General features: G+C 42.9%; 1 protein-coding gene across 11 annotated transcripts in view; it reads right to left on the bottom strand.

Annotated features, from left to right (window-relative positions):
* sanbr (SANT and BTB domain regulator of CSR) overlaps positions 1 to 21,682 on the bottom strand; it is a 73,314-nt gene extending 51,632 nt beyond the window's left edge. For 3 of the 11 annotated variants that reach the window (XM_073051067.1, XM_073051068.1, XM_073051075.1), the window contains exons 1-4: positions 21,432 to 21,682; positions 14,992 to 15,172; positions 13,428 to 13,497; positions 2,956 to 3,194 (exon numbers count right to left, since the gene is read on the bottom strand). In XM_073051067.1, the coding sequence (XP_072907168.1) occupies positions 2,956 to 3,194; positions 13,428 to 13,497; positions 14,992 to 15,172; positions 21,432 to 21,632 (691 nt within the window). In that variant the 5' untranslated portion in view covers positions 21,633 to 21,682. Of the gene's footprint in view, positions 1 to 2,955; positions 3,195 to 13,427; positions 13,498 to 14,991; positions 15,173 to 16,954; positions 17,126 to 18,235; positions 18,279 to 21,199 lie in introns of those variants that run through there. The other 8 variants (XM_073051071.1, XM_073051070.1, XM_073051077.1 and 5 more) reach the window with 8 other exon arrangements.
* Positions 21,683 to 24,186: the final 2,504 nt, after the last annotated feature.

The following is a 24,186-nucleotide window of genomic DNA, read 5'->3' as shown; positions in this document are numbered from 1 at the left end:
CTCTGGCGGACAGAGCGTAGGTGTTCAGCGAAACGGTCTCCCAGTCTGCATCGGGTCTCACCAATATATAAAAGGCCACACCGGGAGCACCGGACGCAGTATACCACACCAGCCAACTCACAGGTGAAGTGTCGCCTCACCTGGAAGGACTGTCTGGGGCCCTGAATGGTGGTGAGGGAGGAAGTGTAAGGGCAGGTTAGCACTTGTTCTGCTTACAAGGATAAGTGCTGGAAGGGAGATCGGTGGGAAGGGTTTGGGGGGTACGAATGGACAAGGGAGTTGCATAGGGAGCGATCCCTGCGGAAAGCAGAAAGAAGGGGGGAGGGAAAGATGTGCTTGGTGGTGGGATCCCGTTAGAGGTGGCCAAAGTTACAGAGAATTATACGTTGGACCCAGAGGCTGGTGGGGTGGTAGGTGAGGACAAGGAGAACCCCTATCCCAAGTGGAGTGGCGGGAGGATAGGGTGAGAGCTATCCACAAACCTGCCTGCCAAGGTAGACCCATCGTCTCAGCTTGCTCCTGCCCCACCGAAGTCACTTTTGCATACCTCGACACTGCTTTATCCCCCCATTGTTCAATCCCTTCCCACCTATGTTTGTGACACTTCTCACCCTTTGAATTTTTTCAATGCTTTTAAGTTCCCTGGCCCCCACTGCCTTATTTCTACCATGGATGTCCAGTCCCTATATACCTCCATCCCCCACCAGGAAGGTCTCAAAGCTCTCCGCTTCTTTTTGGATTCCAGACCTAACCAATTGCCCTCTACCACCACTCTCCTCCATCTAGTGGAATTAGTCCTTACTCTTAATAATTTCTCCTTTGGCTCCAAACCAAAGGTGTAGCCATGGGCACCCATATGGGTCCCAGCTATGCCTGCCTTTTGTTGGTTTTGTGGAACATGTCCTGTTCCAAGCCTGTACGGGTAACTGCCCCCACTTTTCCTTTGCTACATCGACGACTGCATTGGTGCTGCTTCCTGCATGCACGCTGAGCTCGTTGACTTCACTAACTTTGTCTCCAACTTCCACCCTGCCCTCAAATTTACCTGGTCCATTTCCAACACCTCCCTCCCCTTTCTTGATCTGTCTGTCTATCTCTGGAGACGGTTTATCTACTGATACCTACTATAAGCCTACGAACTCTCACAGCTACCTGGACTATTCCTCTTCCCACCCTGTCTCTTGCAAAAATGCCATCCCCTTCTCACAATTCCTCTGTCTCCACCGCATCTGCTCTCAGGATGAGGCTTTTCATTCCAGGATGAAGGAGATGTCTTCCTTTTTCAAAGAAAGGGGCTTCCCTTCCCCCACCATTAACTCTGCTTTCAAACGCATCTCTCCCATTTCTCGCACATCTGTTCTCACCCCATCCAACACCACCCCACTAAGGATAGGGTTCCCCTTGTCCTCACCTACCACCCCACCAGCCTCCAGATCCAACATATAATTCTCCGTAACTTCCGCCACCTCCAACGGGATCCCACCACCAAGCATATCTTTCCCTCCCGCCCTCTTTCTGCTTTCCGTAGGGATCGCTCTCTACGTGACTCTCTTGTCCATTTGTCCCCTACCCCTTCCCATCAATCTCCCTCCCAGCACTTATCACTGTAAGCAGAACAAGTGCTACACCTGCCCTTACACTTCCTTCCTCACCACAATTAAGGGCCCCAGACAGTCCTTCCAGGTGAGGTGACACTTCACCTGTGAGTCGGCTGGTGTGATATACTATGTCCGGTGCTCCTGTTGTGGCCTTTTATATATTGGTGAGACCCGACGCAGACTGGGAGACTGTTTCACTGAACACCTACACTCTGTCCGCCAGAGAAAGCAGGATCCCCCAGTGGCCACACATTTTAATTCCACATCCCATTCCCATTTTGATATGTCTATCCATGGCCTCCTCTACTGTTAAGATGAAGCCACACTCAGGTTGGAGGAACACGTTATATTCCGTCTGGGTAGCCTCCAACCTGATGGCATGAACACTGATTTCTCTAACTTCCATTAATGCCCCCCTCCCCTTCTTACCCCATCCCTTATTCATTATTTTTTCCCTTTTTTTTCTTTTATCTCTTTTTTCTCTCTCTGTCCCTCTCACAATCACTCCTTGCCTGCTCTCCATCTCCCTCTGGTGCTCCCCTCCCTCCTTCTTTCTCCCTAGGCCTCCCGTCCCATGATCCTCTCCCTCTCCAGCTGTGTATCCCTTTTGCCAATCAACATTCCAGCTCTTTGCTTCATCCCTCCCCTGTCTTCTCCTATCATTTCAGATCTCCCCCCCCCCCCATATCTTCTTTCAGTTAGTCCTGATGAAGGGTCTCAGCCCAAAACGTCAACTGTACTTCTTCCTATAGATGCTGCCTGGCCTGCTGCGCTCCACGAGCATTTTGAGTGTGATACTTAATGATGGTGAAGGCTAACCATTTGTAATGTGGCTGTGAGAGGATGCTTAAGAACAAATGTGAGTATATGGCACAGCCTGGCAATAAGAAAATAAGATAACACTTCTGTATAAGGTTTTAAAGAAATTATTAGAAGACATGATGAAGGTAACATATTGTGTATGAATAGAACATGATGAAGAATTGCACACCATTATCCAATTCTAAATACAGTACATAACCTTGAGATAAAATATACAGGTGTCTCCCCCCCCCCCTTTATAAAGGTAGTGTGTTCCTATGAAACCTTTCTTAAGCCGAAATGGTGTAAAGCAAAGAACCATTAACTTATATAGGAAAAATTTTCGTAAAAGCGAAAAACCTCTTTGCAATGCGAAAACAGGTTACTAATGTAGGTCTTTTGTAAAAGCGAAGTGGCATAAAGCAAACATTCGTAAAGCAGGGGAGACCTGTACTATGAACTACATAAATCCTTAATATTAAAGAAAATCAGTTGAAAATTATGACAAACTCTCCAATCTACAAATATTCAGTTACAATGTTATCCTCATACATACCGAGCTCTGGTTGCTCAACCTGTCCTTGATGCTTTAGTTTCTTCTTCACATAGCTCATCAACCAGGCAAAGATATGCACATCGCAATGCACCGAAATATCTACTTCTTGCCAACGCTGTGCATCTACAGAGAGATACTCAGCAAAATATTTCATCTCACTGACAAGTAGATTCCGAGGGCAAACAAAATCACGCTTCAAGTTTTTGGCTTCATCACAAACGTGAATTACCATGCTAGGCCTATTGAGAAAAGATAAAAGCAATTTGAAAAGACACCTTTAAAAATAGTTACATTTTCTATAACTTACTATTCTACAAAATCAAGCAATTTGGAGTTGCTTTAATTCTAAATCTTGTATGTTAAAAAGAAATTATGGCATTTGATAGGTGCTTACTAGCACTTTGCTGCTCATTTGACTAAATTTTTGTCCTTCAAAAGATTGTACTTTTATACAACTCATCACAGCAGGCATTGGAAAGTTTGGCCAGACTTCAGTCATGTTTATGTACACTCCCATGAATCAGGAATGAAAATGAAGGAATTCAGTTGTCTTTAGATTTATAACTTCTAATTTTCTCAACTAGTCATTTTTTAATATCATATTTATAGATTGGGGAAGCAGATTATTTAGCTATATTGCTTGAAGGTGGTGAGGTACCGATGACCATCAAAATCTGTGGCTATCTATACTTCTTCACTATAACATTCTTTGCAACACTGTTCTCACAGCACACAATTCCTTTCAGCTGAAATTTTATCATTTTAAAATGCAAATTCATTTATCAAACAGGATGAAAAGGAGGATAAACAGATTATCATACTTCCAATATCTTTTGTTAAAAGAAAAAGGCCAACTATAAAAAGCCAACTAGTGGAATGGTGCTGCAGCAACAACCTGGCACTCAACGTCAGTAAGACAAAAGAGCTGATTGTGGACTTCAGTAAGGGTAAGACAAAGGAGCACATCCCAATCCTCATAGAGGGATCAGAAGTGGAGAGAGTGAGCAGCTTCAAGTTCCTCAGTGTCAAGATCTCTGAGGATCTAATCTGGTCCCAACATATCGATGTAGTCATAAAGAAGGCAAGACAGTGGCTATACTTTATTAGGAGTTTGCAGAGATTTGGCATGTCAACAAACACACTCAAAAACTTCTATAGTTGTACCGTGGAGAGCATTCTGACAGGCTGCATCACTGTCTAGTATGGAGGGGCTACTGCACAGGACCGAAAGAACCAGCAGAAGGTTGTAAATCCAGTCAGCTCCATCTTGGGCACTAGCCTACAAAGTACCCAGGACATCTTTAGGGAGCGGTGTCTCAGAAAAGCAGCATCTTTTATTAAGGACCTCCAGCACCCAGGGCATACCCTTTTCTCACTGTTACCATCAGGTAGGAGATACAGAAGCCTGAAGGCACACACTCAGCAATTCAGGAACAACTTCTTCCCCTTTGCCATCCAATTCCTAAATGGACATCGAAGCTTTGGACACTACCTCACTTTTTTAATATACTGTGGCGAACCACTTTCTGCGCAGGCGAACCGGCTCACAAATAGCCAGCGCGTGGGGGGACTTTGGTAATGCACCTCTGACGTCATTTCCGCCCAGACAGGGCAGGCACTAGGGATTAAATGCCAGCGCCGTGAAGTTTGAATAAACTAGTCTCGAAATGACTTACCAACTGCGTGTCGTCCCTAGCTCTGTATGTAGTACATCGCTACATTGGTGACCCCGACGGTCCAAACGGGATTTGGACCAAAGATGACCGACTCTTCATCTGTTCACGCAGTTTCGCTAAAACTGCCGACTTTCTGGACGCTGCGACCACGCGTGTGGTTTAGCCAAGCAGAAGCCCAGTTACAGATTCGGCAGATACCCTCTGATTCCACGCATTACTACCACATGGTAAGTGCCCTTGACCAGGAGACAGCCGCCCAGGTTGCGGATTTCATACAGTCGCCCCCGGAAGAAGGCAAATATGCAGCATTCAAAGTGCTGCTCATTGGGACCTTTGGCCTCTCACGGCGTGAGCGGGGTGCCCGCCTGCTTCACCTGGACGGTTTGGGAGGCAGACTGCTGTCAGCATTGATGAATGAGATGCTGGCCCTGGCTGACGGACACAAGCCCTGCCTCATGTTCGAGCAAGCGTTCCTAGAGCGACTGCCCGAGGACATACAGAGATTTCAGCGACCTCCGGAAGGTGGCGGCCCGGGCAGACATGCTGTGGAAAGCCAAGAGGGAGAGCGTGGCATCCGCCGGTCTGATTACCAGGCCACGCACCAAACAGCGGACCAGACCAGGCCCGGCAGGGGGGCGCACACAGCACAAAGGCAGGAATGAGGAGGACAGTGAACAGTGGTGTTTCTACTACCAGTGGTGGGGCACAAAAGCCCGCCATTGTCACCCGCCCTGCAAGGGCCAGGGCCAGGGCCAGCTGCCACTAATGACTATGGCGACTGGCCACCAGGACAGCCTCTTGTACGTCTGGGACAAACAGTCGGGACGCCGCTTCTTGGTCGACACCGGAGCGGAAATCAGCGTCTTGCCCCCGACAGGGTATGACACCCGCAACAGGAAGCCAGGACCCACCCTGAGGGCCGCAAATGGCAGCATGATACGGACCTACGGCACTCGCACAGTGCAGCTGCAGTTCGGCGCCAACCAGTTCACGTGGGACTTCACACTAGCCGCGGTGGCCCAACCACTCCTGGGGGCGGACTTCTTGCGAGCTCACAGCCTGCTGGTCGACTTGCAAGGGAAAAGACTGGTACATGCCGAGACTTTCCAGACGTTCTCCCTGGGTGAAGCCAAGTTGCTGGCCCCACACCTGGACTCCATCACGCTGTCGGACAACGAATTCACCAGAATCCTGGCGGACTTTCCATCGATTCTGGCACTGCAGTTCACGGCAGCCATGCCCAGACATGGGGTTCAGCACCACATCCCAACCAAGGGACCACCCCTCCACGCCTGCGCACAAAGGCTCCCACCAGAAAAGCTCCGCCTGGCGAAGGAGGAGTTCAAGAGGATGGAGGAATTGGGGATCGTACGGAGGTCCGACAGCCCATGGGCCTCCCCCCTGCACATGGTGCCCAAAGCAGCTGGGGGTTGGAGACCATGCGGCGACTACCGCAGACTGAACGAGGCTACCACTCCAGACCGCTACCCTGTGCCGCACATACAGGACTTTGCAGCAACCCGGCACGGGGCAAGAATATTTTCCAAAGTAGACCTCGCCCGGGGATACTATCAAATCCCAGTGCACCCTAAAGACATCCCCAAAACAGCACTTATCACCCCATTCGGCCTGTTCGAGTTCCTCCGAATGCCGTTCGGCCTGAATAATGCCGCACAGACGCTCCAGCCGTTAATGGATGCGGTGGGACGCGACCTGGACTTTGCGTTCATCTATTTGGATGACATCCTTATAGCCAGCAGTAGTCGTCAAGAGCATCTGTCCCACCTCCGCCAGCTCTACTCCCGCCTGAGTGATTTCGGCCTCACGATCAACCCGGCCAAATGCCAGTTCGGTCTCGATACCATCGACTTCCTGGGCCACAGGATTACCAAAGACAGGGCAACACCTCTGCCTGCCAAGGTAGACGCGATCCGCCACTTTGCCCGGCCCAACACGGTCAAAGGCCTACAGGAGTTCGTTGGTATGGTGAACTTCTACCACCGTTTCCTCCCCTCAGCAGCCTGTATCATGCGCCCTTTGTACACCCTGATGTCGGGTAAAGGCAAGGACATTACTTGGGACGAGGAGGCCGTGGCCATTTTTGTTAAAGCCAAGGAAGCCTTGGCAGATGCCGCGATGCTGGTGCACCCCAGAACAGACGTTCCGACCGCACTCACGGTGGACGCATCCGACACGGCAGTCGGTGGGGTGCTGGAGCAGCTCATCGAGGGGCGCTGGCAACCCTTGACATTCTTCAGCAAGCACCTACCACCACCCGAACTCAAGTACAGTGCTTTCGACCGGGAGCTGTTGGCACTGTATCTGCCAATCCGGCATTTCAGGTACTTCTTAGAAGGCAGGCCGATCACTGCGTTCACGGACCACAAACCGTTGACCTTCGCGTTCACGAAGGTGTCCGATCCCTGGTCGGCTCGCCAGCAGCGACATCTGTCCTACATCTCCGAGTATACGACGGACATCCAGCATGTTTCGGGAAAGAACAACGTCATGGTGGACGCACTCTCCAGACCAGCTGTCCAGGCCCTGTCCCTGGGGGTGGACTATGCAGCACTGGCAGAGGCGCAGCAGGCAGACGACGAGGTGCCCAGCTACAGGACCGCAGTCTCGGATTTGCAGCTGCAGGACTTTCTCGTAGGCCCAGGTGAGAGGACCCTCTTGTGTGAAGTGGCTAACGGCCAACCTCGCCCCATCGTCCTGGCAGCCTGGAGGCGGGGAGTTTTCGACTCCATACATGGTTTGGCGCACCCATCTATCAGGACAACAGTCTGGCTGGTCTCCAGCAAGTTCGTGTGGCATGGACTTCGCAAGTAGGTCAGTGAATGGGCCAGAACGTGCGCGCAGTGCCAAACAGCCAAGGTGCAGCAGCACACTAAAGCCCCACCGCAGCAGTTTGAACCCACCCACCGGAGGTTCGACCACATTCATGTGGATATCGTGGGCCCCCTACCAATGTCCCGAGGAGCGCGGTATCTCCTAACTATGGTAGACCGGTTCACGAGGTGGCCAGAGGCGGTCCCGCTCACCGACACATCTGCCGATTCCTGCGTCCGAGCACTGATTGCAACCTGGGTAGCACGCTTCAGGGTACCGGCCCACATTACCTCCAACAGAGGCGCCCAGTTCACCTCCAGCCTGTGGTCGGCTGTGGCCAGCCTGTTGGGAACGCAGCTACACCACACTACTGCCTACCACCCACAGTCGAACGGACTAGTGGAACGCTTCCACTGTCACTTGAAGTCGGCTCTCATGGCCCGCCTGAGAGGACCTAACTGGATGGACGAGCCTCCCTGGGTCCTGCTTGGAATTCGCACAGCGCCCAAAGAGGATCTGCACGCCTTGTCGGCCGAGTTGGTGTACGGTGCAACCCAGCTGTCCCGGGAGAGTTCATACCAGCCCCAAGGGGACAAGAGGAAGAACCCGCAGCAGTCCTGGACAGACTACGCGAGAGGCTTGGCAACCTGGCCCCCGTACTGACTTCACAGCATGGATGGACCCTGACCCATGTACCCAAAGACCTGCAGGACTGTAAGTTTGTGTTTGTACGAAGGGGCCGACACCGGGCACCGCTACAGCGGCCGTACGAGGGGCTGTTCAAGGTGATCAACAACAACGGGTCCACGTACGTTCTGGACATTGGGGGGAGAGAGGAGGTTTTCACGGTGGACCGACTCAAACCAGCCCATGTGGACTTGGCGCAGCCGGTCGAGGTTCAGGCACCGCGGCGCAGAGGCAGACCTCCCAAACAGAGGCTGATCCAGATTGTGAACATTGGGGGGTGTATCGCCAGTTCTGAGGGTGGGGTGTTATGTGGCAAATCACTTTCTGCGCAGGCGAACTGGCTCACAAATAACCAGCGCGCAGGGGGAGACTTTGGTAATGCACTTTTGACGTCATTTCCGCCCGAAGAGGGTGGGCGCTAGGGATTAAATGCCAGCGCCGCGAAGTTTGAATAAACTAGTCTCCAAACGACTTACATGTACTACATGTCGTCTCTAGCTCTATATGTAGTACATCGCTACAATACAGTATTTCTGTTTTTGCACATTTTTAAAACCTATTCAATACATGTAATTGATTTACTTGTTCACTTATGATGTTTTATTTTATTCATTTTTTTCTCTCTCTGCTAGAGTAAGTATTGCATTGAACTGCTGCTGCTAGGTTAACAAATTTCACGTCATATGCCGGTGATAATAAGCCTGATTCTGATATTTACTCATGGTATATGCCTGCTTTAGAATCAGAATCAGGTTTATTATCACTTTCAATGCTGTGAAATTTGTTGTTTTGTGGCAGCATAACATTGCAATACATAATAAACTAAATTACAATAATAAATTATATTTACAAATTAAGTAAGCAGTGCAAAGAGAAGAAAAAAGTGAAGTACTGTTCATGGGATCATTGTTCATTCAGAAGTCTGATTGTGGAGGGGAAGAAGCTGCTCCCAACATGTTGAGTGTCTTCAGTTCAGGTTCTGTATCTCCTCCTCAATGGTAGCAATGAAAAGAAGGCATGTCCTGAGTAATGGGGGGGGGGGGGGGGCTGTCACTTTTTGAAGGTATCCTAGGTGCTGGGGAGGCTAGAGCCCATGGCTGAGCTTCTGCAGCTTTTTCTGACTCTGTGCAATCCACACCATGCCCATCACTTAGAATGCTCTCCATAGTACACCTGTAAAAATTTGCCTGAGTCTTTGGTCACATATCCATTCTCCCCAAACTCCTAATGTAATATTGTCACAGTCGTGCCTTCTTTGTAATTGCATCAATATTTTGGATCTTCAGAGATGTTGACACCCTTTGAAACTACTTGACTTTGACACTTGAAACTGCTCACCCTTTCCACTGCTGATCTCTCAAAGAGGACTGGCATTTGTTCCCTCAGCTTCCTCTTCCTGAAGTCCACAATCAATTCCTTGGTCCATCTTGGATGACTATAGTCCAGTAGCACTTACATTCATTGTGATGAAGTGCCTTGAGAGGATACTGATGAAAAATTTAACTCCTGGCTAGAAACTACTTGTGTCCGCCCCAATTTGCCTACCAGCACAACAGGTCCACAGCAGATGCCATGTCATTGGCTCTTTACTCAACCCTGGAATATCTGGACAGCAAAGATACATACATCAAGATGCTCTTTATTGACTACAACTTGGTATTATCATCCCCTCAAAACTAATCAGTAAGCCTCAAGACCTTGACCTCCTTGTGCAATTGGATCCTCAATTTCCTCATCTACAGAGCCTAGTCAGTTCAGACTGGCAACAACACCTAATCCACAATCTCCATCAACACGGGTGCACCACAAGGCTCAGCCCCCTGCTCTACTCACTTTATACTTATGACTGTGAAGCGAAGCGCAGCTCCAATGCCACATTTAAGTTTGCTGATGACACCTCTGTCATGTGGCCAATTCAAAGGTGAAGACAAATCAATATATCGAAGGGAGATTAAAAATCTGGCTGAGTGGTGTTACAACAATGACCTCTTACTCAGTGTCAGCAAGACCAAGGAGCTTCATGAAGAGGAAACTAGAGGTCCATGAGACAGAGAGATCAGAGGTGGAGAGGGTCAGCAATGTTAAATTCCTATGTTATTATTTCAGGAGATCTGTCGTGGGTGCAGTATGCAAGTGCAATTATGAAAAAAAGCATGGCAGTGCCTCTACTTCCTTAGAAGTTTAATGAAAATTTGACATGATATCTAAAACTATGACAAACTTCTATGAAGTTTGGTGGATAGGACGTTGACTGGTATAACACCAATGCTTTTAAATAGAAAAACCTAAAAAAGCAGTAGATATAGCCCAGTCCATCTCCATTGAGCACATCTACATGGAATATTGTCACAGGAAAGAAGCATCCACCATTAAATATTTCCACAACTGAGGCCATGGTGAGCTCCTCTCGCTGCTGCCGTCAGGAAGAAGGTACTCGAGTCTCAAGACCCACACCACCAGGTTTGGGAACAGTATTACCCCTCAACCATCAGGCTCTTGAACCAACTTCACTCGTCCCATCACTGAACGGTTCCCACAACCTATGGACTCATTTTCAAAGACTCTTCATCTAACGTTTACAATATTTATTGTTTATTTATTATTATTGTTTTGTATTTGCAGAGTGTTGTATTTTGCACACTGGCTATGCATTCATCTTGTTGAGTGTGGGCTTTCATTGATTCTATTATGGTTACTGGATACATTGAGTATGCCTGCAAGAAAACAAATCTCAGGGTTGCATATGGTGACCATATGTGTACTTTGATAATTAATTTACTTTGAAATTTGTCTTACTGACAATGAGTACAAGTTTGTTGTTGCGACACCAACCAGCTGAACTATCTTACTTCTGTACGCCTCCTTGCCACCATTTCAAATTCTGGCAATAATGGTTGTGTCATTCGCAAATTTATAGATGGCATTTGAGCTATGCCCAGGCACACAGTCATGAGTGTAGAGAAAGTGGAGAGTGGACTAAGCACACACCTTCGAGGTGCACCAGTGTTGATTGTCAGTGAGAAGGAGATGTTATTTCAGATCCACACTGACTATGGTCTCTCAGTTACACAAAAGTCAAGGATGCATTTGCAGAGGGAGGTACAGAACCTATTGTTTTGGAGGTTATCGCTTAGCACAGGAGCACCTATAGGACTGCTTTGAATCGGTGGACAGGACTGTATTCAGGGATTGTATTCTGTAGATGTACAAGTTGACAAAGAGTGCATATACAACATATAGTTAAATATACACCAGTGGTACTGCTAATGGTGCTGTCATAAATCATATGTACTGGGTGGTAGCAGCGTTCAGAGGTCTCAGCCTCGGGGAAGAAACGATTACCCAGCCTAACAGTCCATGTTCTTACATTGCTGTACCTTCTGCCTGACAGTAGAAAGGTCAAAGAGATTGTGGGATGAATAGGAGGTGTCCTTGACAATGCTGAGGGCTCTGTGAACACAGCATTTCTGGTGTATGTCCTGGATGGGTGGGATGGGCAAGAGAAAAATGTAATGATTCTCTCGGCAGTCCTCACAACCTGTTTGCAGAGTCTTCTGGTTAGATGCCTTATAATTCCCATACTGTATCAGATGGTGATACAGCTGGTCAAGCACACTCTTGATGGTGGACTGGTAAAATGTAGTTAGAATGGGGGTGGGGACCCTCCCTCACCTCAACCTCCTCAGTAAGTGGAGGCGCTGCTGTACTTTCTTGATTAAAGAGGTAGTATTGAGGGACCAAGTGAAATCATCCGTGATGTGCACACCGAAAAACCTGGAACTCCTGACTCTCTTTCAGTCAGGAGCCATTGAGGAGTGGTCAGCCTGCACCTATGTCCACAATCATCTCTTTAGTTTTGTCCATGTTGAGGCTCAAGTTGCTGTGTTCACAAGCAAATCTACCTCCTCTCTGTATGCCGACTCATCATTGTTGCTGATGAGGCCAATCACTGTTGCGTCATCAGTGAACATAAAGATGTGGTTACTGCTGGATCGAGTGAGTCATGCATCAGCAGTGGGTGAACACGCAGCCCTGGCTCACCAATGCTCAGCATGACTGAGCTCGAGATGTTGCTGTCACCAGAAACTGACTGAGATATCTCCATAAAGAAGTCCAAGATCCAGTTACAGAGGGAGGTGTTGATACCCAACAGGAACAGATTACCCATCAGCTTCTGAGGGATGGTCATACTGAATGCTGAACTGAAGTCAATGAACAGCCTTCTGATGTAGGAGATACCATCCTCCAAGTGGCACAGGACTGAGTAGAAGGCAGAGGTTATCACATCATCGGTAGACTTTCGGGTGATATGCAAACTGCTAGGGATTCAACATAGTAGGAAGGCAGGATTTAATGCAGTTCGTGACCAACTACTCAAAGCACATCATTATTATTTAGGTCGGTGCCACTGGACAGGAGCTTGGAAGACTGTGGGAACAAAAAGGAATCATCCCACAGACCAAGCCGAAAAAAAGATTATGCTGTTATCAAACCCACTTTACTCTATGCTTGCAAGGCAAGGATAGTGGACAGCAGACATGCCAGACTGCTCAATCAATTGTACGTTACCTGTCTGCACAGAATATTCCACATTGAGTGGCAAGACAAGATTCCTGACACACAGATTCTGTCCAAAATTAAAATTGTTCAGCATTTACAGTGCTGAAAGAATCACAGATCAGAACAGCAGGACATGCCAGAAGAATGCCTAATAACAGAATACAGAAGCAACTACTTTACAGAGAACTGACCAAAGGCAAATTGCTATGTAGTGGACAGAAGAAACTCTCTTAGAATATCTCTGAAGAGCTTCAACACTGACACACACCACTGGGAACTAAAAGCACTGGACTGTCATGTTCGGCATACCTACATTAAAAACATTCCTCATTTATATGAAGAAGCTAGAATAGGGGAAACAAAGAGGAAAACAGAATCACCTGAAAATCAAGAATGACTAATGCAACAGCCTCCCAATACTCCGTCAGCTGTGTGAAAGTAGCTATGAGCCCAGACTGGTCAAATCAGCCATCTCCATACACATCACTGCACTATAAAGCTAGATGTCATGGTGTTATTCAAGAACAAACTAGATATCATAGTGTTGTCAGTTGACACCAACACAGGCCTAAATCCTGTAAAGCAATCCCCCATTTCAAATGTCTGATCATGTTTGTTTCTGTTAATTATTTTAAAGGTAGGTATTATCCACCATTATGTTTCAATAAGGCCTGATTATTTCCCTGACAGATATGAATATATTTCATTGTTACCTACCCTTGGCTTTCATCTAATTTGTCTTCACCTTTATCCGTTGAACCATTTTCCTTTAGAGTGCAATTTCTTCCTGAAGACAAAGTAATACACCCTTGAATATTCAAAAATGAAGAAACTACAAAGTTGGCATACTGAACCAAAGATCTCTGTGTCAAATCAGATTACCAAATTCATAATTTAACAAGCATAATTCACTTCTAATTACAATAAATTTTAAGAATCAAGAATATTACAAGTCATCAATGACCTTCATTCTAACCAATATTATCACTAAACTTAATTTTGACTACTGAATTTTTTTTTTAAACGAGGGAACTACAGAAAACAGAAAATGCTAATCAAAATCCTAAGATTCTGAGCCCCAGCATGGTATAAAGGAAGAATTACCTCTCCCCAGATGTGAGCAATATTGAGTTAAACTGAACTGGAGCTTTTAGACCCTTAAGCATTTGATTCTTGAAGACAATGCTGGAGAAAGCATGTTATTAGGCTGCCCAAAGGATACCAAGTTATTGTAAAACTATTTCAGGTCTTCGAATCTGAAGCATTCATTGTGTCATTTTGCTTAATGTATGTTTTTTTTGTGAATGTTTGTATTTGATGCTGCTGTATTTTTTTCAATGCACCTGTACATTCATATACTCATGCATTCGACTTTGGAGGTAGTTCTTTGAGGTTAAGTGTTAGTAAAGTTTATAGGAAATTTAATGGAGTTTTAAAACAAATTCTATCATGGGGTATGGATGTTGCTAACAAAGCCAGCACTTATTATCCATTCCAAGGACAGTTATGAGGCAGTTAAGATTCATCTACATTGTTGTGGGTCTGGAGCCAGGTAGATGAGACTGGATAAATTTGACAGTTATTACCCTGAAAGAACTCAACGAAACAACAGCATCTTTCCAATAAACACTACAGATTTTATTCCAGATTATTTAATTAGAGAAATTCCAATTTCCACAGTTGCTCTGGCAGTATTAAAAGTTAATATTTTTGTGCCTTTAGTCCAAATCTCAAATGCTACTATACCCTGAAATTATATGGAAGTAATGATAATAGTAGAAGGAAAAACTGGTAAGTGGTTCTGTAACCAAACAATACAAATTTGAAATAATTGGCAATAACCCAAAGGAGAAATTACAATATTTCTAAATATAACAAGTTGTCATGGTCCAGTTTGCAACAACTGTTGGAGTTTTAGAATAAAATGTAAAAGATATAAGAGACATTCTATATATAATTAAAAGAGGGAAATTTGCAGAGCTGGATTGATAATTATTTCAAAGTATCAAATGAGACAGAAATGGCTTCTTTCTGTGCTCTACAATGCTATGTGGTTTTTAGGCACTATTCAGCAAGCCACAAACTATAAAAGTAAGTGTTCATGTTTTCATCACAGTAATTAATGAAAATGAATCCATACCTTTGATATCCAAATAAATATTCTAAATATTTATCCTGTTCAACAAGCTTAGTTTATTTAAAAATAGTATAATATAAAGAATCAGTTAATGAAAAAATAACTTGAAATATAGAAGAAAAACTCTTTGCAGACATAACTAACCTGATATGGAAGTGCTATTATGCACTACAGATAACCTAGTTTTTTCATCATCTTCATTGTCCAAAAGCGATGATTTAATATATGCGGTCAATGATTTAGATGGATTCCCTTCACATTTGTTTTCATCAGAAATATGGGGCATGATTCCATTGCCTCTCAGCTCTTCAAATCTCTTGGCACACTGCAAATAATTTAAAGCTTGGCTTCAGTCCCCTATAGTAACTCAGAAATTAAATTTGTTTGATGAGTATAAACTAGCCCATTTGCCCAATGATGTTGAATAAAGGATCATCCCTCACATTAGCACAAATGCAGTTATACATGTCCATTCTTGCCATATTTTCCTTTATAACCCTCTCCTTCAATCACCTAAGCCAATTTTAACAACTGGTATATCTTTGCTTAAATCACTAACTTCAACATCACAAATCAGGATAATTTATCCTGTTCTGTCTTCAATATCCCTTTCTTAATATTATAGAAGTGTTGTCACATTTTAAATCTTTCAATTCTAGTAAACTGTTAACATTAATACCAACCCTTAATAATTTTAGCACATTTCAAATCTCATTCTTCCCACTTTATTATTATAGTTCACTTTCTTTTTTAAAGAATGAGATAATCATTTACCTAATACAAAAGGCTTTCTGTGTTGGATACCCAACCAATTTCCATTTACTTTTCCTACACTCATTAACTTTGCATGAAAAGTCCTACCTCATATTAGGCACACAGTATTGACTGTGCTCTTCCTAATTACATAGATTTAAGCTGAATCTTCAAATATTTGTTATTAAAATCTTAATGCACATTTATTAATATTTAATTCTCTGGTCAGTTCTTTATTATAATAGAAATTAGTTCCATTATTTTACTCATTAAGTTAGTGCAATTCATCTTGGATCTATAACAAAAGTGACTCAGAACTTCTCATGTAAACTATTACCCTTTAAAAATAGATAAATTATTTTTCACCAATATGATCTTCTTATCCCTGAAAGAATTAACTGCTGGAAATTCCTATGATGAGACAATCAGTTGTTCTTCATTAAACACCGAAATATTTAACAGAAATACAAGAAAATCTGATCAATATGCAAGAAATATACCATAGAAGTGACACAAGCCAAGATAAGTGACATAAATTTCATTCTTCTAAATGACATTATAAAATCAATATAGAAATCTAAGCAAAATGTATCTGAATTATAAGTGAGGTCGTGATTACTTTTCAATGCTTTCTACAAACCAGTTCACATTTTCAACTCCCATTGTTAATTCAGTGAATTATAATCTCATGTTACACTATTTCTTAAATATTAACATTAATTTTCCTGGAATTGTACATTAAGAACTTTTCAAAACCATTCCACCAGATTTATTTATTAAAGTTTAGCTGTAGTGCCGTTTTGCATAAAAAAAATCATTGCTCAGTACAATAAGTTAACAAAACTTCGCAGTCCAAATTTCCTGTATTATACATTAGTGATATTAAGTTTATAATGAACAGCTACAATATTCTTCTATACAAGTTTTAAAGATGTTATAGGCATAGTTTTAAAAAAAACCAATTCAACACTAGTTCAGTTTTATCACTAAGATGCTGAGAAAACCTTTCAGGAATTGACTGGGTCTCTAACAAACAATTGTTGGCTAAAAGGAAATTATTAATAAAATAATATGTAATAACCTACTTTGTTAGTTGGGTGTTAAAATATTTTATAAATCAGAAATGCTTATGGAAAAATCAATTGAAATCAAATTAATTTCAATTTAATTACATTAAGGACATTTTTGGTCTGGTATTTTTGAGATACCAGTCTATCAGACTACTAGACTTTGAGCTCAACAGTCAATGCTCCTAACAATAAAATGGCCGGCAGATTAATGTAACATTACTCTTGACTGGAGAAGTAAAAATGAGAATTGTTCTTAAACCTCAAAAAGCAAAACGGTAACTTACAATACCTGTTTGGCTGTGACTCCTGGTATGAGTCTAGCTACTCTTTCCCAGTTGATAGGCTGAGCTACTCCTAACATAGAGCGGAGAATCATGTCCAGCACCAATCCTTGCTTCTCATAAAGAAATGGGGCATTTACTGAACTCGCATGACTCATCTTGTTTTCTACTAAACTGAGAAAAAGTAGCAACTTAGTTAAAAATAATTATGTACTAGAAGTAGCATTACGAGTTATTGCAGGTAGACCCAGCTCAGATATTTTGGGTTTGCATTTTTAGTTAATTTAGCAAAGCCAGTTATATGTACACAGAGATGGTTGCTAGATAATTAGGTACTGCACAAAATTAAAATTAATGTTGCTAGATTCAAGTATATTTGTAATTTATAGTGCTAATAATATTCTAAACATACATGAGAGAAACAAAGTAAACCACAGTTGTTTGAAAACATATCATTGGTATACCGGACACACAGCAAAACAGCAATTGATCTAGAAAGATATTCAAATTCCATCATTGAAGAAAGCTAGGAAATATTAATTAAATTAAGAAAGTTAGTATTAATAACAGGACAACTTTCTGGAAGTGAAATCTGATATCCACACTCAAATTCATCTATAATGCTTTTCCAGACCCAGAGTTACATAAACCACCCTTTGAAATGGTCCAGCATGGCAATTGGTTCACTGGACACTTGGGGATAGATAATAAATACTGGCCTTTGATGGCAGATTTAAAAAAATTAAATTCCTAGTAAAATGATTTTTATTATCATTTAGCACGGGCACAGGCCCTTTGGCCCAGCTGCCTCATCTTGATCAAGATGCCCACCTAAGCTAGTCCCAGGTAACCTATCCTATCCCAATTGTAAAACTGAATAAAGAGATGTAAAATGGTGAGAATTCCTATTAATAACACAATTCCTTCCTAGAGTAAAACTCCTTACACAAACTAGTATAAGGAAATAATAAGTTCCTTTGTAATTAATTTGATGATGGCTACACTTTTCAAACGGCAGCCAAGATGCGGAATTGCCATGGTTCAACGCACTTTTACCCTCTATAATTACGATAACCTTAATTTATTTTGTCAGTGTCCATAATTCTTGTTTCTCAAGTGTGATCCCTTGGCTGCTTTGAGTATTATTGGCTCACTCATTCATGATATATAATACAGCAAAATATCTATATTGACATTGCAAGCAAATAAGCAGATCAGTATTTAACAATTTTGCTGCCAATACATACTTATAATCAATTATAAAACAAACTTGAAATTACTAACCTCTTTAACCAAAGTGCACTCTTACATGATTGTGGCAGCAGTACTTGAACAAAAAAAAACAGATTTCAAAGGAATATAGGGCCATGGGTAATTAAAGAGGTAGAGTGAAAGAAGGCAAAAGAGGATCTGTAAACAAAGATGCAAATTTAAAAGGGAATCCTTTAAGCCAGAGTCTATCAAGGTCAATATCCAGGAGTTATTGCATGAATACATCTTGGTGCAAATTATGACACTGCCAGTAGTCTTGGCTGACAAACTTAAGAATGGGATTTCTTGATAAGAAATCAATAACTAATCCCACTATAATTCTCTTCTTAAGACCATATATCTTCCTTACATTCAAGATCTGTCCACTTCCCCCAAACTTCATCCATCCCTATGCCATGTATTTCATTTTCTAACACAGCTTTTCTAGCTAATCTCCTCATTCTTTCATAAAGTAATTGTAATTTCCAAATAAAAGAATAATTTTCTCTCTATTAACTCACTCAGCAAGTCATTTTAATTCCTCTTTGGCCTTTGCTGCTATGGAAGAAACCTGCACATCAGTGGATGTTTATTAGCAAATGTTTCAAAAGGCATTTGATAAGTAATCCGATAATAGATCTATAGAGAAAATATGAGTGCATGGTATCAAAGGGACTAGTTACTAGTCCCTTTGATACCATGATTAGGCAAGGGACAGGACCGTACATTGATTTCCATAATGGAAACAAGTACAGTGTCCCAAAATTGGTAAAGTCACCGTTGTTTTTCTAGTTTCATATTAAAGATCTGGAGTTGGGTACTGGACAGCCTTTTCTGAAGTTTGCAAATGATTCAAATCTTAGACAGTTGAGATGGGCAGAACCATTGCCTATCCACATTGTTTCTCTCAAATTACTTCAATCCAGTGAAATAATTAGGGAGAAACAATGTGGATTGGCAGAATAATCTAACATTATTTTGAGGGAATTGTGATGCAATAGCAAAGGGGCCTGAAAAAGCAAATACGAAATTTTGAACATGGTGAGATGTTTGTTAGAAGTTTAAAAAAGCACACACACAAAATATTTAGTGTTACAGGGAAGAATCATAGAAAATAAATACAAGTCATGCTAAAACTTAATGATATAATCTGGGATGGAGTGCAGCATAAATTATCAAAGTGATTCATGGACCTCAAAAGTCAAAGTACAAGCATAGTCTATATATAAAAAAAACAGGGCTGCATTCTTTGGAGTTTAAAAGTTTCCAAAATGCAGGTGAATTTTAAGAAAAGTAGCTACTTCTGCTAATTGTGTAGGCTACGATTTGAGGTCATTACCTAAAAATTAGTCAGGCCTTTGAAGAACAAAGATGAGAGGCAATTTTACATACAGAAGGTGCTACAGTCTTAAAAAAAAAAGCAGTTTTATTATAATCAAATTTAAGATTGTTGAATTCTTGCTAATCATAAGTAATGACAGAATATGGAGGGAAGAGCAAGTTATAGATTGGCCGTGAACTCACCGAAAAGTAAAACTGGGTCAAGAGTCTAAGAGCATTTCTGTTCCTCTGTTTTCAAAGCAGACAGAACCCAGTCACCTAGTGACTACCTCAATGATTTGTAGAAGATTAGTGGGAACACCAAAATTATGTTTTTGACACAGAAAAGTAGGGAATTTTTTTTTTCTTTGGCAGCGAGATGACAAAGAAAGTCAAATGATTTAAAATATTTTTAAAGTTTGTTATTTAAATTCATTAAACTGGAATATGCTATATTTTAAATATAAAAGAACTCAAAAAGTAAATGAAAAATTACATGTAATGAAGGGTAGTTATGTTTGGCAATGTACCAAAGCAGATACTATATGAAATTTGGAAAGGTAAATGGACACTCTGTGATTAGAACTAATTTGCAGGATTACGCTGTGGGAGTAAACAGAAAATCTTGGCACAGCCATACATTGTGGTGTGGGATTACACAGTTCTCTCTCAAGACTTTCCTGTTATCCTTCCTTGGCAATTTATCTAAACTTTCTATGGCTTTAGTGTTCTTCTAATAGATTTTTAAATCACAAATGCTTTGCCTACATATTATCTTTAAGTAAACATCAATTTGTAACATACAAAAGTGCTGCAATATGCTACACTATCAATAGAAAATGGGGAAAATTATAGAGTAAATATTGTTTAAACGTTCTAAATTTTGAATTACTGCCTGTTGTTTTGTATGATCACTGGACTACAACTCTGAATGAAAGCTGTACTCTTCATATTCTGGCCTTTCTGTTATGCCTGATTTTAAATCTCTCTACAATTGAGTTTTGCTTTCAATTTAAGTTTCTAGACTCTTCCAAATCCTCTACACCTCCCTTCCTATGAAACATGCCTTTGTGTCTAAGCTTTGGTCATCTGTCTTAATACTGTCTAATTGCTTGTGTCAAATTTTGATAAATAACATGTTCTTTCTAAACACCTTGGAATATTCTACCAGATTATAGGTACTCTATAAATAAAAATATTCAGAGGTGGAAATCTACAATTCCTTATTAGGACCGCCTGAACGTGACTTCAGCCCCACTTCAATGTAATCAGCACCGAACTATCCTCTGATGCAATCTGCAAGTCATTCCATTACAGTATATCAATAATCTAGGAAAAACGATACATTATGAGCACATCCCAGAATAAGTAACAAAATACGTTCTTCACTATGCTTTCCCTTTAAAATACAAACTGAGATTGAATACATCCTTAGTTGTAAATTTACTTAAATAGGGGCGAAAGAACTGTACAAATTGGATTAGGAGAAATGTCATGCTCTCAGAAACCTCTGCTCGAGGATTATATGTACACTAAATCCTATTTTAAACTCGTGCCTTTAACAATAAATGTGCTTTCTGTCACGCCTAAAATACATGAATAATGATATATCCATATTTTCAGGTGCCACAATCATATGGGCCATAAATAATAAAGCATTGCCATATTTACACTAACCCGAGCTACTGCCGGTAGGCTGAAGGACTGCACTCTCAGAGGGGCTGACACCCTCTCAACACGATTTAAACTATAAGACTGAATTGCAGTGGTTCCATTGAGACTCCTTGCGTCGGTAGATGAGTGATAACACAGAATTTAAACTTGAACGGTACAACCCACTTCACTCAAAACTACTTGTCTGCTACAGCCAAACGACATCGTGTCCTCCACCTCAACAGCAACAACTCACAGCGGCGGCTGTGAAGCCAGTCGGTGGTTTCTCCCTGGTCTTTCTGCTCGAACTGCAGCAAATACGCCAACTACATACCGCCGCAAAACTACATCCTCTAAATTCGCAGCGCTGTCTCTTTAATGGCTTTTTTAAAAAGGCGTATCTTCCTTGTATCACTACCCAGTTCCAGCCATTACTCCACAATGCCCGCACCAACATGGATCAGATCAACCGCCCTACCGAACAAGCGCAGGAGGGCCAAACTTGCCCTTCTGATTGGCATACCGAGCAACCAATCAAAGGCAAGATTCACCCCGGCAACGGGGAGGGGGCGGGACCTCTACGAACAGGAACCGACATTGGTCCAATTGGCGCGGCAGGTTGCGGGCGGGGCTTCTGGGCCGGCGGCTGATTGGCAGTGGGTTTACGTGTCGCAGTATTTAGCTTCCCCTCTTTTTCGAGCCGGCTCTGCGGACCGGAGCCGCAGTGCAGCAAGGTCGGCGTTCGGGTAGCTAGGCAACCGCGCTGCCCGGCTGTGCGAGGAGCCCAATGCGGAAAAGAAGGCCGTGGTTATGAAAGGAGTTTTCAATCAGTCGTTCTGATTAGGGGGAAAAGTCTGTCTCTCAGAATCTATCTGTAGAAAGTTCTCAAAGTGTACTGATCTGCCAGTATTTTAAGGAGTGAACAGGTAAATGATGTCAGAAGCCCTTCAGTGCGACTCCAGGTTTTGGGGAATCTCTAAACCGAACTATGCAAGGACCCGTCTAGAGTTGTAAATAACTCGTCACCATCATCGTTATTTGCCGCGTCGTGTAACCGTGGGCGATCATGGGTCTTTGACCATGATTGTTCTTTTGGCAGATTTTCCTGTAGAAGTGATTTACCAATGCCGCGTACTGGGCAGTTTCTTTAATAGACGGGTGGCCCCCAGCCTTCAGAGATTATCTACCTGGCACCAGTGGTCACATAACCAGGACCATACACCACCTGCCCCCGCTGTTTCTTATGACCCTGATCGAGGGGCTAAGCAGGTGCTACACCTAGCTCAAGGGTGACCTGCAGGCGAGCGGAGAGAAGGGGCGCCTTATACCGCCTTTGGTAGAGGCGTATCTCCACCCTGCTACCCAGTTAATCGCCACCTTCATACCAACATTTCTAGCATTTTATCCTTTGGTATTCCCTTAGTAAGATTTTCTGATTTTGTGTATTCCGATTTTTACTAACGTCATTACTCCACGCTAAGAAATTGTAATTTTTCAACAGAAAACAGTGCTGTTTTTTCTTTCCCCGTATCTTTTTAAACTTAATCTGCTTCACATGTTGCGGTGGTAGTAACGGGGGTTAAGAGTACGCGTGCGCATGAACTTGCAGTGATACGGAAGTGAAGGGCATCGTTGAAAAGCAAAAAAGACTGCAAATGCTGTAAATCTCAAATAAAAGCAGAAAATGTTGGAATTAGTAGGTCAGGTCGCATCCGTGGGAAAAGAAACAGTCTCCCATTCAAGGCGAAGATACTTCGTCAATAGTGGGAATGAAGTCGTTAAGCAGGAGGGAGAAGGGGAGGAAGATATCTGAGGTAAAAGCCCAAGGGAACATGGAGATGTGCTGTAAACAGGGTTAATTTCTCAATGAGAGAATAGAACCACAGAGTTAAACAGCATGGAAACAAACCTCCGAGCCATTTCATTAATGCCGACCGAAGAGCTTTCTGACCCAGTCCCATTAGCCTATATTTGGCCTATATCCATCTAAGAGTCCCTATCCATGTTCTTCTCGGTGTGTTTTACATGTTGTAATTTTACCTACCAAGACCAACCACTTTGTTCGTTCCATATACCTGTGACCCCCGTTGTGGGGGGGGGGGGGGAGAAATCCTTCTGTTCCCCTTTAAATCTTTCCCTTCTCAGCTTAAACAGATGTCTTCTTGTTTTAAAACTCCTGGGGGGGGAAGAACTTTAGTCACCCACCTTATCTATGTCCATTATGACATTATAAACTCTTGAGGTCGTCCCTCACCTTCCTTTGTGACGTGTGATGAAGGCAGACCGGTGGGGGCTTCTGTGTGTGTCCATCCTCACCTGGGTGACAAGCTTACCTCTGAAGAACGGTCTGGCCTTGTACCGAGGGGTCACAGTCAGTGACCACAAGAAGACAACGGAAGGTTTGCCAGCTGCAACTGCTTACCTCTCGCTCTCTCTTTTTCTCTCTCCAATGGTACAACAGCAACTACCTCGACCTAAACTGAACTGAACTCTGCATCATCTTATGACTATTCATTTACCCCTAGACTTCAATAGAGCTTGGTTGATTCCTATTTCCACACTTCTGTATATATCATTGCTAACCTGTTTAATATATTTGCATTTTATGTTTCTATATTACTTAGTTTGGTAATAAACACTTGTAGTTACAGTACCACCAGACTCCAACGTATTATTCCATTTCTGCTGGTTTGGTAACCTGGTCACGGGGTACGTGACACCTTCTTCCTAAGGAAAGCAGCCCATCAAGTTTCTGCTCCAGGGGAAGCAGCCCTGGACTATCCAGTCTCTGGTAGTAGTTAGAGAATGATAATCTAGAATGAAGAATGTAGGAGTTGTGAGTTACATAGTAGGAAGACATAATTGGCAGGTCAGGATAGTTATTTGCTCTTCCTCTAGAGAGGGGAAAAAAGTGTGCGGTTGGGTGGGTGTGGTCACAGACCGGGCCAATATCACAGATGGTCAACTGAGACAAAGTATCAGATTATCAGAACACAAGTGCTCTAAAAGCT

Source organism: Hemitrygon akajei, chromosome 7, assembly GCF_048418815.1.
Source record: "Hemitrygon akajei chromosome 7, sHemAka1.3, whole genome shotgun sequence".
Lineage (NCBI taxonomy): Eukaryota > Metazoa > Chordata > Chondrichthyes > Myliobatiformes > Dasyatidae > Hemitrygon > Hemitrygon akajei.
Note: the sequence above shows the minus strand (reverse complement) of the source record. Positions and strands in the feature narration are given on the sequence as shown.